We start from the raw sequence: 15,050 nt of genomic DNA on the forward strand, positions 1-15,050 counted from the left end.
GAGTCGGTTCACGATGATAAAAATGGCGAAACAATCCCAAGTCCAAGGTTTAATTTGGGTTCACCCTAATGGAATATATTATGTTACATCATAGTTCTACTATTAACTAATTAGAATACACTGTTCGATCCATATACTCAGCTTAAATCCATTCGTTTACTGCTAAATCGTAAATATGTTCAGCCACATGGACATTCAGGTACTTCTCTTCCCCTGAGTGGAGATGAACGGCCTTTCTAGACCGCCCGTTCCATGGTTCATTGCATTGTTTAATTGAAGCCGTTGATTGGTTGTATCCAGCCTTATGTCTGTTTCACGTGTTTTCTATCTATATTCTGGTCTCGGGTATGGTCTCAAGTCAACAGGAACCCAGGTAGGGGCAACTTTTCTCTTTGCAAGTACCCACACCCACACCCTCACCCTCACTCACCATGGGCAAAAAAAGAAAGAGACCCATCAAGGATCGGGGTCCGCCTTCGTCTCACCCGAGTATCACCTCTCCGCGCCGTTTCAGAAACCCGGCTTCATCCACTGGGAAAACAAGCCATCCCGTTATCTCCCTGTACTACCGACAGGTAGTGACCCTGCGAGAGTACCTCCTGCAGCAACTCCCCGTGACATCCAAGTCGCGTCGGCGCCGCATCCTGACAGGTTTGCGAGCCGACGACTCAGCATCGGAAACATCCCAAACACTGGCGCATCTGCTGGACTCCACTCTGGTGGGTGTGCTGAAAGAGTCTTCACCGACCCTCAACTCCGAACGCCAAAAGGAATATCTGTCTTTTACCCAGACTCAGTCGCGCTCTATTCTTGTCAGCACAGATACGGGTCCGACCTGCCCGCAGTCCGAGGTGCGTCCGTGGCTGCCGAGTAATCTCGCGTTTCCGACCACTGACCCTTGCTGCAGGTGGTTGATTTTGTTATTTGGAAACTTTTCAATCATGGTTCTTATTCAAAGCCCCAGCATTTGCTGGCTCATGGGTTCCAACGCCCGGCTATGGGGTTGAATGCCCTTGAAACCAATATTCCCGGCGTTGTGTCTCAATTTCCCAATCAGAATGTCCGTACTCTCAAGGAGGGTGCATGGGCAGAAGTCTTGGACCTGCTTGGCAGTAATGGAGACGAGATTATGATGCAATTGCTATTCGATTGCGGAGTTTTTGCGCCTATCAATGCTCGAAAGGGTATTTACTCCCAACTAAGTGGTAGGTCTCGTCAATTTAACGACAGAAAAATGATGCTCATGATGTGCCATAATAACAGGGTCACCGCTGTCAATACTTGAGCCGCTGAATGATGGTACAAACCTCAAGGAGCTCGCCAAGACAAAGACAAATCCAAAAACACCAGCTGTCGGTGCCCGAGATCTCCCCAAGGAGAATGGCGACCACAAACGGGTCTCTAATAAATCTGTTCGTAGTCCAAACAGCATCATCTTTCTACGCAGGCGCATACTCTACGGACGAGCCGAGTCCAACGCGAGAACGGTATCTGGTTTGGGAAAGACCCGTATGCACCGCCATTTGAACGTTGTCTTCAGGCCCGAATTGACTTTATTATAGATGTGCTCAATCGCTTCTCGACACTTGGTTCAGCAGCGCAGACTGTGCATGTGCTGAAGTATGTCTTTCCTCGGCAATTCGGCCTGCTGAATGCGTTTACGGTGGACCCGAATGGTCCGAATAGCACCGATGACCTTAAGAGCTTCATGTTCCGAGAGAATGAAATATCTTCTTCGGAAGACCAAAAACCGCGGCGGGCCCACAATGAGTGCGACGCGTCAGACGGAGGCGTTGGAAACACGAAAGTCCCCAAAAGGCTTCGTGGAAGTGCCATTGAACTTGTCCGGAAATTGCGGACTCGCAATTCACGGTGTTCTTACTTGGAGCTGCTGCGATACTATTGTCCGACTGATGTAAGGCATTTTTTCCCACTCGGGGGTCGCGAGTAACTGACATCTAGCAGCGAAGCGGTCCGCAATGGCTGGGCGCCTTTGCTTCGAATATCGAGTCGGACACCAATAAAAGCGAGCCTGATTCCTCTCTCCAGTCAAATCTAGTAACGCAGTTACCACTCGGCCAGCTATCGTCAAGTACAAGTTCGGCGCCGACCTTGTCCGATGCCACGTCAACGAACCACACAGCAGGCGAATGCAGTGGATTTGAAACCGAACAACAACCTGCGATTAAAAAACCACGAAGCAGTTTAACTGATTATGCTACCCCGACATCTTCGGTTTCCGCATTCTGTCGGTCGGTACTCCAGAAATTGATACCCCGTCAATTCTTCGGAGTGGGACCAGGCGGCATTCATAACTTGCGACTAATTCTCCGGAATGTCGACCGTTTCATAAAATTGCGCCGGTTCGAGAGCCTCACTCTGCATGAAGTCTGCAAAGGCATCAAGGTTCGTTGCCCTGTGCGTTCTGAGACAGACTCCATACTGATCGACACTCTAGATCTCAAGCATTGCTTGGCTGGAGCCACCCCAGGTCCAGACTCCGGCATCTGAGACAAAATCGAAGATCTCTTTATCCGATTTTAACAAACGCATGGAGTTACTTCATGAACTTACTTTCTGGATCTTCGACTCAATTCTAATCCCCCTGATTCGCTCTCACTTCTACGTCACCGAGTCTCAAACACACCGAAACCGCCTCTTCTATTTCCGCCATGATGTTTGGCAGAAATTGATCGAGAAGCCGTTCGGAGATCTAAAAACTGCTATGTTTGAAGAGCTTGAGCCAGATAGGGCCCAACGTGTGCTGGCACGTCGCCCTCTTGGCTTTGGTGCTCTCCGTTTGCTCCCCAAATCCACTGGTCTCAGGCCTATCTTGAATCTTCGCAAACGAGTCATAAAAGAGTCGTTTTGGGGCGGGAAGCGGCGCACTTTCCTTGCTCCCAGTATCAATTCAAGTATCACACCGATTTACAACATGTTGACTTATGAACGACAGCAAGCGCCCGCCAAACTGGGCTCATCAATGGGGTCGGTGGCAGAGATGCACCATCGCTTGAAAACATTCAAAGAGAAATTGACCAATCAATTGCCTTTAGATCTCAAGTGTCGAAAGCCTAATCTTCCCCCCTGTACTTTGTCAAGCTTGACATTCAAGCTTGCTTTGATACTATCCCGCAAAAGAAGTTGCTCAGTCTGATAGCAGAGCTGGTCTCTGAAGAGGGCTATCATATTTCTAAACATGTGGAATTTCAAGTGTCTGCTCAGCAAGGGAAGCCGGCACGAAAATACATTGGTCGTGCTGCCCCGACAATGAAACCGCAACTCTTACCGGACTATTACAACAATGAACCCGCAGGCCGAAAGGCCAACACAGTATTTGTTGACACAATTGCTCAGAAAGACTACAATGCCGAAGATCTCCTGGCTCTACTTGATGAGCACGTGCGTTACAATCTTGTCAAGATAGGCAAGAAGTACTTCCGCCAGCGCAATGGTATTCCCCAAGGCTCCGTCCTTTCCAGCATCCTATGCAATTTCTTCTACGCCGAGCTCGAGCGGGAGGTGCTGAATTTTATCACACCAGAGAACGCCCTCCTCATGCGACTGGTGGACGACTTCCTCCTCATCACCACCTATTCAAATCTAGCAACACAGTTCCTGGAAGTAATGATCCGCGGCCAACCCACCTACGGCGTCCAAGTCAATCCAGCCAAGAGCATGGCAAACTACAGCGCAGCAGTCGACGGCATCCTACTTCCCCGACTAGAAGGAACACCTCTATTCCCATACCTGGGTAAGCTCATCGATACGCACACACTTGAAATCCACCGCGATCAAGACCGCCTCCTCGAAGGCGGCGAATCAGCAGCCGCAACTCTCTCCAACGCCCTGACAGTCGAATCCACCCGTCTCCCAGGTCACACCTTCCAGCGCAGAATGCTCTCCTCCTTCCGCCTGCAGTTGCACCCTATGTACATCGACGACGGACACAACTCGCGCGCAGTCGTACTGGCAAATCTGTACTCGGGCTTCGTAACATGCGCCATGAAAATGTACCGCTACATGAAATCTCTGCGTGGCCGTGCACAGCCAGGACTCCTCACTGTCAGTCAAACCATCCATGCCCTCATAATGCAGACACAGGGATTGATTCAGGCCCGTCGTGCTTGTCACTCCGGGTCTTCATTTTCGTGTTTCGTACAACAATCGCATATTATTTACCTGGCTGCTTTGGCTTTTCGGTTTGTTTTGAAGCGGAAACAAACGCGCTATCGGGATTTGTTGGGCTGGTTGGATGATAAGATCAAGCAGGCTCGACCTAAATCTGACTCTGAGGCATTTAGGATGACGCAGGTTGTTAAGAAGAGTAATGAGAAGTTTGAAGAATGGCGGTTTTAGGTGGAAATTATCTACTGTATCTACTGTCCAATGAGATCAAAGCACAATGTACCATATCTACTTATACCGCGGATCGAGAAACATTGGACAAAGACCCGACTGGAGAGAGATTGTGGTTCAGGGGTTCAAGATGTAGAAACCGAACAACTTCATACAAATTGATTATAGATGATCACATACGATTTACATAGAAGGCTGTGTCTGCTCATCCCTTCCCGTGTCAGAAATGCGATAATACCTACGAGGTACAACGTCGAGGGTCCAAATCTCCGTAGTGGGACGAGTATCTCCGAGGTACCCCCCTGTTCTCGGCCAGACCGAGTGCGGCACTGCCTGAGGCCCGCTTGCATCGCGGACTCTCCCAACTTTCTCTCTTTGTCCCTCATTTGAACTTCTTCATTTCTGTCTTTTCACTTTCATTTCGTCTTTCATTTCGTCTTCTTTTTCACATCTCGCTCGTGGTGCTACTCATACCGCCCGTCTCGGCCCTCTCCTGATCCCTCTTTACTACACCTGATCTGGCTTTAATCAGGCTGCGGCTGAGCCTGCAATTCATTTCTCGTTGACTGTGTTATTGTTCTTTGTCTTTGTCTTCGGTTTCTGCCCTTCGATCGATCTTGTCCCAGTCCGATTTCTCTAAATCCCGATCCTTGTGTCCGATCTCGATCCCTTCCGGCCATCCCGTCGGGTTCCTCCTGTGTGTTTTTTTTCTTATTTTTTTTTGGCAAGGGCGATTTGTGGGGGATCAACACGTTTGAAGACAATTGCATGATACCATGACCACCGTTGGTCCGACGCCCAATTCTCCCCCCGAGCTCTCCGGGTCCAAATCCTCCAAATCCTCCTCGTTTCATTCGTCGTCCCACCTGGACGGCCCGGACAGTATCTTCACGGATATCTCGAACTTCGAAGAAATCGGCTTGGAGGACGATGCCGAAATATCGTACGTGGACCCAGCTGCCTCCTATGGCCGCGCTGGGGCAATGACACGGTCGCCCGCTGCTCGAATGAGCAAGATCCCTGCGACCTCCACACGCGACCTGACCGCTACGCCGAAACCCCGAAAGCGAGGCCAGTTACCTCCCATGCAGGTCAACGGAGCAACCAAGAATCCCCACCCTGCAGGCCCTCTTTCGGCAAGACCTGGAAAACGCAGAGATTCGAGCAACACACTCCATTCCCCAGGGTTGACCCCGTCTCAGCCTCGTCGATCGCGGTCAATTTCACCACTCCGACCCACGTCCAGTCGCTCCACCTCAAGCACCAGCTTAGCTCTGTCTCCGCTGTCCGCGCGCACACCTACTCAGAAACAAACCTGGCAACCGAATCGCAAGTCCTTGAAAGACCTGGAGGAGGAATATCATGACTCGGACGATGAACTGCCGGACGACGCAAGCTTGTGGAATATCCCTATTTCTCCACGCCCTCAGCAGGATCGCACCCTTTCAAGGCCTGCCAGTCCCAATGGTGGCCGTAGTCCCGGCCGGCGCCCATTGCCCTTTTCCCATACAATTTCCGAAACGCACGTACCACCCGCACCTGAAAATACAGCCAAGGCATCCCGCATGAAGCGAATACAACGATCGAGCTCCGCAGGTCCTGAGCGCGGTCAGATTTCGCCTCGCAACCCTCGAGCCTACTCGTATAACAGTTACATGTCGGATTTGTCCGAGGAGGCTAAAATCATTACGGAAGCTCTTGAGCTGCATGCGGATGATAGAGACCGACAGCGTGAGGAGAATGTGCAGACTGGTGCCTCGCGGAAGTCTAGCGAAGACTCGCACCGAGCGTCTCGCGATGCTGTTGCATTGCCTCCTCTGCAGAAGAGCAATATCATGATCGACCCTTTACCGATTAGCAAGGAGAAAGAGAAGGTTCTCACGCGGACACGTCCTAGCTGGCTTCCGCCTAAGGATCAGAAGGAGGAAAAGAAGCATTTGAAGCAGTACCAGCAGATGATGGCCCAGTCTCGGGAAACTGGTAAGTATCTACAATAGCCGAACTGATCCTCAATTTCTAACTCGCATTTCAGAGAAACGCAAAGCTGCCCGGGATGCCTCCGCGCAGTGCGAGAAGGATAGTACCCGAGTAACGCTACAAAACATTTGGGATGAATACGTATTTCCTAATTGGGATCGCGCTCTGTGCGAACCTCGCATCCGAGAACTCTGGTGGCGCGGAATCCCACCTCGCAACAGAGGAGATATCTGGAAACGCGCCCTCGGCAACGAACTAGCATTAAACGAAGAGACATTCGCTAAGGCGCTCCAAAGAGCCAAGGACCTAGAACGCAAAAAGGACGCGGAAAGCGAGAACAACAAGCGACTACTGGACTGCTTCGAAGCTATCAAAACAGACGTCCCAAAGGCCTTCTCAGACCTGAACCTTTTCCAAGAAGGTGGTCCATTACGCGATACCCTCATCGACGTCCTTCAAGCATACTGCATGTACCGCAGCGACGTAGGCTACATCTACGGCCTACACACCATCGCCGCCCTCCTCGTCCTCCAATTCCCAACACCAGCATCCGCCTTCCTCGCCATGGCCAACGCCCTAAACAAACCCCTCCCAGTCGCATTCCTCACCTGGGATCGCGGCGCCATGGCCCGCTCTTACACCCTGGCAACAGATACCCTGCGCTACAAATTCCCCCGTCTCTTTGCCCACCTCACAGAAACCCACCACCTCTCGAACGAAGAAATCTGGGAACCAATCTTCCGCTCCCTCCTAACAAACGGCCTCGATCTTGAGCGCCTTTCTCGCGTCTGGGATTGCTGGGTCTTCGAGGGCGATCGCATCATGATTCGCTCGGCTGTTGCTGTTCTCGGATGCCTACAGACTCAACTGTTCTCCTTCAACCAGTCAGACGACCAGTCTCGCATCGCCGTCCGTGATATCATCGGTTGGGGTCCTCGTTCGCTCGGTGCTGGTAATCAGAAACCGAAGGATCGCCATAGTGCCCCTGCCGCTTCTGGCTTTGGTGGTGGGTCTATTGAGAACCCGGGTGTTGCTGATTATTGGATTCTCTCTTCTGTCGGCACCGAGGATGGTTTTATGAATGCTGTTAGAGAGGCTGGGAAGGTCCGCAATTGATTTGCCTGAATTTCCAGTCTCTCTGTCTGGGTTCTTGATTGCGCCCTTTACTCGTCTCAAACGCCGTTGAGCTTTTGGGTTTCGAGTTTTGCGTATTCTTTTTCGTACAACAGCCTTCATCATTTTTTTTTGTTTTGATATCCACTCGCTACCACTACCGCTACCCCAGAGAAAAGAGCGCATTTCAACGTTTACATTACGGCTTGACTAATTTAAATGGAAAATCGCATTACCATTACTATTACTCTTCCGCCTATTGTCTATTGTCCACTTCGCCACACCTTCACTCGCTGACACCCATTTCCCTTCTTCCTAATTCACATTTTATCCTGTATGGCACGCCAGATACCACACAAACCAGTCGTTTCTTCCCTATTTCCTGTTCTCTTTTTCGCCTTTGTCTCTGCTCGTTTTCTTTGCTCTTCAAGAGTATTCTTTCTCCATCCTGTATTTTTAGCCTTTGACTCATGCCCCTCTGATGCATTGCAGTTTTTTCTCTTTCGTTGGTATCTCTTTTAGTGGTATTCAAGCAATCAAGGTCATTTTTCAATTTTGGGGTTGTTTCTTTGGGTACTAGAGTTTAGGGGTAAAGATTAGGGTTGTGGCTTACTTGGCTTGTGTAAATGTTTTGATTAATGGTGGCTTAATGTGTAAGCATGGAGTAACGTTAGTTCAACTGTAATGTAATATTTGTCGTTATCAAGTCTCCATTGCCGTCAAAAGCCGAGGAGAGTCTGTATAATATTCAATATTGCGCAGATACGGGATAGCGAACAGCTAAATGGCCAGGTAAAGGAGAAAAGCAATGTCTTCTAAAATATGCACACGAAAGAAGAAAGATAGCCCAGGCACTAATCTATCTCATGATACAATCAACCATCGACACATATTACCACGAAACCCAAGCAACAGGCCCCTTGGGGAAAAGCCGCACAAGAGCCTTGCGCAACTCATCCATGCACAGAATGCCCAAAGCGAGACCAAGCGGAATAAGCCAGAATTCAATGGGAACAGAAGCAGTGCTGAACAAATTCTGCAGGCCAGGAACCTCCGTGACAAAAATCGCAATAACGAGGGAAATAAGAATAGCCAACGGTAACCAGGGATTGCGACGAGCAGGACGAATGGGATCAGCCTGCAGCAGGGACATGCGTTTACTGCGGACTGAGAGAACGTTGCCCCATTGCATGATGACCAATGCGACAAAATAACAACATTGGCCGACACTCGTGAAGTGGTTGAGTTGGTCTTGGGTATAACCGTGGAACCCATCTGTAAAGTTCCCGAAGGAGAAGATCAAGTCTGAGAAGGGGATTCCCGCGTGCCGCCACATGTAGAGGAAGAACATTGCGTGAGCGCTGAAGGCTTCCATCACACCGACGAAGAGGTAGGATTGGCCGTAGATGCGGAGGTTGATAAGGTGGTCCTTCTTTGGGCGGCGGGGTGGGAGGCTGAGGAGGTCGAATTCTTCTTTTTCCATGATCAAGGAGAGGGATAGGAACAGGTCTGTGAACACACAGACAATGATCATGAGGAATGTGCTGAGAGGTGCTGGGCACCCGAAGAAGACGTTCATTAGGACTGGCCAAATCTCTGACCAACTTCCCGCAGGGAGTAGGTAGGCGATAACCTTTTGGAGGTTTTGGAAGACGAGCCGGCCCAGGCGAATGGCTTCAATGATTGAGTCGAAGCGTTCCAGGAGGACGAGATCTGCTGCCTCGATGGCCACGTCGCTGCCGGATCCGACTGCGATACCAACATCTGCTGCGCGTAGAGCTGGGGCGTCATTGACGCCGTCGCCGGTGACTGCTACTATGTAGTCGCGGGCTTGCAGTTCTGTCACAATGCGGAGCTTTTGCTCGGGGGTGGTGCGGGCGAAGACGATTTCATCGTAGCCGCAGATCGTTTCCCAATGTTCAGAAGTCAATGATGAGAGACTAGGACCTTCGAGAAGCAGGCTGTGTCGTGACTTCGGGACTTTGATTTCCATTTTCGGATCAAGACCATCGTTCAAGTCATCAACAGTATCTGGCTCAGCTCGTCCGTCATAGATGCCAATATCATGAGCGATGGCAGCTGCTGTCAGGCCGAAATCACCAGTGACCATGAAGAAACGGATGCCTGCCTCTCGGCAAGCCGAGACTGTATTGGCAGTCTCCTCGCGTGGTGGATCAATGATACCGAAGATACCAAGAACTGTGAGGTCCTTTACGCCTGACTCAATAATTTCGTTGCTGAAGTCATTTGTACCTGGTGTAGCACAGGGGATGTAACGGCGCTGACATATGACAATAACCCGTTCTGCTCTGCGGGACAGCTTAGCCTGGTAGTTTGAAAGCTTCTCCCGGGCCTGCGCATCAAGTGGACGGACTGTATCGTGGATTGCAGACCAGTAGGTAGAGCAATGATCCAGTAGCACATCAGGTGCTCCCTTCACGTAGAGAAGAAACTCGTTGGTTGAGTTTAGATCACGATGAAGTGTAAGCATCCATTTGTTCTTCGAGTTAAATGGAATCTGGTGCACACGCTCATATGGAGCCAGAGCTGTGGGCGATATCATACCGACACTGTCCGCAAATCGGAGAACTGCGGCATCTGTGGCATTTCCATTGACAAGACGGTCATGGGTGGGCTTGTTCATTGTGGTCGGGTCAAACGATGCATCATTGCACAGTGCAGATGCCCGCAGCGTATTGCGCAGGCCCTCGGGTATTTCTGCAATCCCGGACTCACTGGGAACCAGGTCTTCGAGACTGTATTCCCAGTCAAGCATTCCGAGAGACTTGACGAACATGCGATTTTGGGTGAGAGTTCCAGTCTTATCGGAGCACAGAACGTTCACACAACCCAGAGTTTCAACAGTGGCAAGGCCCTTGGGCAGGATGCTGGTCTTTTTCATCCGTTTGGCGATCATCATCAGAGTCAAAGCAACAGCAACAGGTACTCCCTCTGGGATAAAGGCGACCACACAGCCCATGACATTATTCAGCATGGCTACAACGGACATATAAGACGGATGATCCCTGTGCAGCCATCCCAGCCAAGTGAAGAAGATGAGTAGCGCGAGGCAAATTGTGAGAGCAACGATTATCCCAACAAATCGGTTGATCTCGCGTTGAATGAGGGTTGGCTTTTGCTTAACGCCAGCTGTCATTGTAGCAATGCGACCCATAACGGAGCGAGAACCGGTCAAGACGACGATACCGATAGCATTGCCGTTGGTAACACCAGTTCCCATGAGAGCAATGTTGCGAGTCTCCAAGAAGTTCGCCTCGGTGCACTCAATAGCGCCTTCGACCTCGTCCGACTCGCCGGTCAAGATAGCTCGGTCGAAGCGGACATCACCCGAGCTCTTTAGCAAGCGCATGTCAGCAGGAACTTTATTTCCCATCCCGATGTGGACAATATCACCAGCAACCAGCTCAGTAGTAGGAAGATGAATGAGCATCTCATCTCGCAAGACCATAGCTTCAGCGGGTAGGAGGTCCAGGATGGAATTCATGACACGCTTAGTAGACCAGTCTTGGAAGGCCGAGAAACTTGCTTGCAGAGAAATTACGATGAGAATGAGCACAGCCATAGCGAGATTCTGAGCAGAGGGCGGGTTGCTGAGCGGCTTCCAGCAAACAAAGAAAATGACTACTCCAACCCAGAGCACAGAGCAGAATCCGCCAAAGACATAAAAAAATATCCTTTTGACATAGTTCTCTCCATGGTGTGCAATGATATTCTTTCCGTCTCGCTGCAAACGAGTCGCTGCAGATGACGAGCTGAGTCCAGTACGTTGGTCGACGTTGAAGTTCTGGCATAGACTTTCAGTGGTCACAGTATGGAAGTCGAGGTTCTCGAAGTAATCTTGGTGCGGCTGCCTTTCTTTCTTCGTGGTGTCGACATCGGGAACGACTTCTTTGGGGGCATTCTGGGACTCAGAGATATGGATGGAGAGGGTTCGGAATTCGATGGGCAAGCCAGCTGTTGCGGCGGTCTGACTGCTTCTGCTGCTGCGAATTGTATCACGGCTCACGGAGCGGGTTCGTGTGAACCGAGCTGGTTGGTAGATTGATCGGAGGCCATCTGCAGCGGATGCTTCCTCAAAAGTAATTCGTGCAGAACGTCCAGTGCGATCAGGTTCATCCTTGATCTGGTCACCCTCCGACTCGACGTCAACATCGGTGGTGCTATCGTGGGAATGCATGGTGGACGTCTGAGGTATAGGGAAATTGAAAGGAAGACAGTCCAATGTCCAAGAGAGCAGCACAAGCCAGAAAATCAAAGAGGAAGGGCCGAGGAGAGTAAAGGGACAGGGAAAGTCCTCTTATATGTTTGCAGACTGATTAGGCCTGATTCGAGCCTGCCGAATTGGGAATGTTCAAGCCAGTCCCTGTGTCTGCGTGCCATGACACAGTCAGGCGAGGGAAATAGAAATAAACTAACTATGGGGTCTGACTTGATATTTTATTCCCTCGATCCACTTCACTTTAGGCTATACTCCGAACTTGTGATATCAGCTTGAATCTCTGAGATACCTACTATTTTGACGGTATCGTTCTCGTTTTGTGAGAATTTAATGAGGTACTCCGGTCTATTCAGTTCAAGCCATATGTGACACCATCTACTTTGACCAGGTTCATGCACCAGCCAGAATGACAGCTGTCAGTGAACTATGATAACCTCCGTACAACATGTTCTGTTATATTACGAGATTGTAGACTATGAACTAATCATTTAACATATATTTCCATCCCTGACAATACCAAAACGTGTTCAGCCCTACTTTTCCCTGGTCCACGATCAGATTCCGTGGGAATTCACGAGGTCCAGAAATCCTGTCAGATCAAAAGCTCCAACGTAAAAAAAAAGAGACAAATGCCGCAGATTTCGTAAAATTTGCTGTTTTCCGTCAAGGTCACAGTCACAAAAGCGTGGATTATTCCCCGGTTCGGCCATGAGGGATTTTTCCTCGCCACAGGAATGACTGCGAACTTACTCAATTCAGACATTACCACCTCCCACCTACCACTCTGAAAGACTCCCACATTTCAATTTTTCCCCCAGCCGCTTTCAATTCACGCGAGCCGCTTCAGTAGCTTGAGCGGAAACTGAAATAAATCGCTCACTATGGGGCTATTTCGATAGGATCAATATGAGCAGTTTGACGCGTCCAATCGCGAATATTTCCAGCTAACTAGAGACCAGCGAGAGATTTGTTCTATTCATTCCTGGCCCATAGTTGAGAGAGCTGTGCTGCGATGACATACTTTGTGTTTTTCCATCTGCTCACTTTCTCTTTGTTCTTATTATCCTAGAATTCTGACAGCGTAAGTAGAACGATATACACCGCCAGTGTGTAGATCTATATAAGGACAGCGCAGATTCAAAACTCTAGCTTGTTATTCCCTTTGTTTTTTTGGTCTTTTGCACTTCCTCTCCATAACTTCCATTGCGTTTGTGCCAAAGCATACATTGTCATCTGAAAGTCTGATAGCCTGAGCACCAATCGACATGCGCCCTCCAGACCAGAATGATGACTACCACGAGTATCCAACTCGAAGAACCCTCCCTGAGGAATCGGCAGATGCAAAAGACAAACGCTCACTGAATAATGCCGTGCAGAGAATGGGAGGCCGCGGCTGGTCGGTCTTGAAGCACGAGAAACCACCTCTGTTGACAACCGTCTCCACCGACCGGCTCCCTTTAATTGGAGATTCAGCAGCCTCAGCCCCCAGCGCAATACAGCTCTCAACTATCAGTCTACCATTCACAGAAAAATACGGACGTTGCCAACAGATAGTCCACTACGGAGCGAACAGTACAACCCGCCTCCACGAATCAAGGGGCCAACAACTCCTCGCAATCAAAGTATACCGACGCAACATCTTGAAAAAGACACTCTCGCCGGCCTGCTCATCCCATTTCACCACCTGTCTCTCTCCAACCAGCGCGATCTTCCATCCTCAACATCCAAATATCCTCCCAATCCTCGACCTGCTCCATAATGAACGCTCCGAACTGTGCCTTGTCATGCCATACTGCGCCGGCGGGGATCTACATACCTTGATATCTCGCAATGGAATACTTCCAGCCCATGAAGCCGACTGTATCATAAAGCAAATCCTCCGCGCCCTCTGCTTCCTGCACGAGCACGAAACCGCACACCGTGATATCCGTCTAGAAACTGTTCTTCTGACATCAAGTGGAGGAGTCAAGCTAGCTGGTTTCGGTGATGGATATGTCAAGCGTATATGGGAGGAGTGCACGGTCCGCATGACACCAAGAGAAGATGAGGAAGAAACACTCCCTTCAACACAACAGCAACATCATCATGCAGCTTGGTCCTTCTCACTGCCATGGTTTTTATCTTCCTTTTCTCGTCAAGCCTCATCAACCTCATCAACCCGAAACACTGCCCAGTCTACAACCGTAAACCCATCAACAGCCTCCTTCGCCGGTATGAGTCTCCCATACATCCCACCAGAGGCATTTGAACACCATTCTTCTCCCTATGCCCCCAGTGACAGCGAGGAAGAGGTTGATCCTCGCCCGGCAGATGTTTGGGCCACTGCTATTGTCTATATGACACTAATAACCGGCCGATTGCTTTGGCGCAGTGCTCGACCACGTCGTGAAGATGGGCGGTACTTGGAGTATTTGCATGGCCGCTGTGAAGAAGATGGATATGCGCCTATCGAGTCGCTTGGACAGGTATAGTTCACCCGTTGAGTCTTTTCGTTGTTGTGTAGGAGACAATTTGCTAATACATAGTTGACAGAGACGACGTAATGCCATTTATGCAATGCTACATCCCAATCCGTGGAAGCGGATCTCGTCAATTAATATGCTACGCTCTGAGTGGATGAGCCGTGTGGTAATTTGTGACGCAGGCGATTCAGGGTACTGAGCATGTTGTGAAACTCTTATCAACAATGATATCCATCTCTCGATAATACACTTGTCTATATCAAGTTTTCAAGGCCGCCCTCCGTATGGAATCCGATATAAGTCCAACCGGGACTGAGCAAATGAACACTAACATTTGGCGCAGCCTCGGCCAGATCAAACGATAAATGGTCAGCAATCATCGTTCGCACAGCTGATTTCAAGGCATTGTATGCAGGGTTACTAGGCGGATTGGTAGATTTTTGCTTTGAGTCCGTCATCACGATTGCGCGTGTGATGTATTTGGCGTTCGTTACGGAGTTGAGGAATGTTGCCAGTCCGCTTGTGCAGCCGAATGTGTTTCTTCGCGAATGGTATTATTCGAAGTAGGCTGCGTCTTCCCGTTGCGGTTTTCCTTCTGCGGGCTTTGGTCCCGCGCCGGCATTCAGCATCAGCAGGTCAATTGCTTGTGGGTGGAGGTCTTTGATTTTTTTGGGCTAGGTTCTGCCAGGCCGAGATTGAGGAGACGTTCAGTACGTGAGCTGTTGCTTAAAAGTACTAGTCAAGTATCCTCTATGATCAACTTTCACTAGAAATCTTAGCCTTGGCGTTCTTTCAGGTGTGATTCAGGGCCAAAGGTGAGCATTTGCATATTACTATGAAGAAAGCAAGAAGGAGCACTCTAGTATTGAAAAGTCATCTAAGTACGATCGACATATCAT

At 49.8% G+C, this 15,050-nt stretch overlaps 4 protein-coding genes across 4 annotated transcripts; 3 read left to right on the plus strand and 1 right to left on the minus strand.

The window, feature by feature from the left end:
- Positions 1-431: 431 nt before the first annotated feature.
- Positions 432-4,359, plus strand: N7508_003549 (telomerase reverse transcriptase; the record flags this gene model as incomplete). The annotated part of the gene is made up of 7 exons (XM_058461615.1): positions 432-851; positions 908-1,205; positions 1,264-1,509; positions 1,563-1,915; positions 1,966-2,406; positions 2,459-3,089; positions 3,116-4,359. 7 exons carry the CDS (start codon positions 432-434, stop codon positions 4,357-4,359), a joined length of 3,633 nt encoding a protein of 1,210 aa, XP_058322192.1.
- Positions 4,360-5,135: 776 nt separating this feature from the next.
- On the plus strand, positions 5,136-7,452 carry N7508_003550 (putative TBC domain protein; the record flags this gene model as incomplete). The annotated part of the gene is made up of 2 exons (XM_058461616.1): positions 5,136-6,339; positions 6,392-7,452. 2 exons carry the CDS (start codon positions 5,136-5,138, stop codon positions 7,450-7,452), a joined length of 2,265 nt encoding a protein of 754 aa, XP_058322193.1.
- Positions 7,453-8,341: 889 nt separating this feature from the next.
- Positions 8,342-11,647, minus strand: N7508_003551 (cation-translocating P-type ATPase; the record flags this gene model as incomplete). The annotated part of the gene is made up of 1 exon (XM_058461617.1): positions 8,342-11,647. One exon carries the CDS (start codon positions 11,645-11,647, stop codon positions 8,342-8,344), a length of 3,306 nt encoding a protein of 1,101 aa, XP_058322194.1.
- Positions 11,648-12,954: 1,307 nt separating this feature from the next.
- On the plus strand, positions 12,955-14,160 carry N7508_003552 (uncharacterized protein; the record flags this gene model as incomplete). Its single annotated transcript, XM_058461618.1, has 1 exon — positions 12,955-14,160. One exon carries the CDS (start codon positions 12,955-12,957, stop codon positions 14,158-14,160), a length of 1,206 nt encoding a protein of 401 aa, XP_058322195.1.
- Positions 14,161-15,050: the final 890 nt, after the last annotated feature.

Source organism: Penicillium antarcticum (genome assembly GCF_028974205.1).
Source record: "Penicillium antarcticum strain IBT 31339 chromosome Unknown utg000003l_segment0_segment0, whole genome shotgun sequence".
Lineage (NCBI taxonomy): Eukaryota > Fungi > Ascomycota > Eurotiomycetes > Eurotiales > Aspergillaceae > Penicillium > Penicillium antarcticum.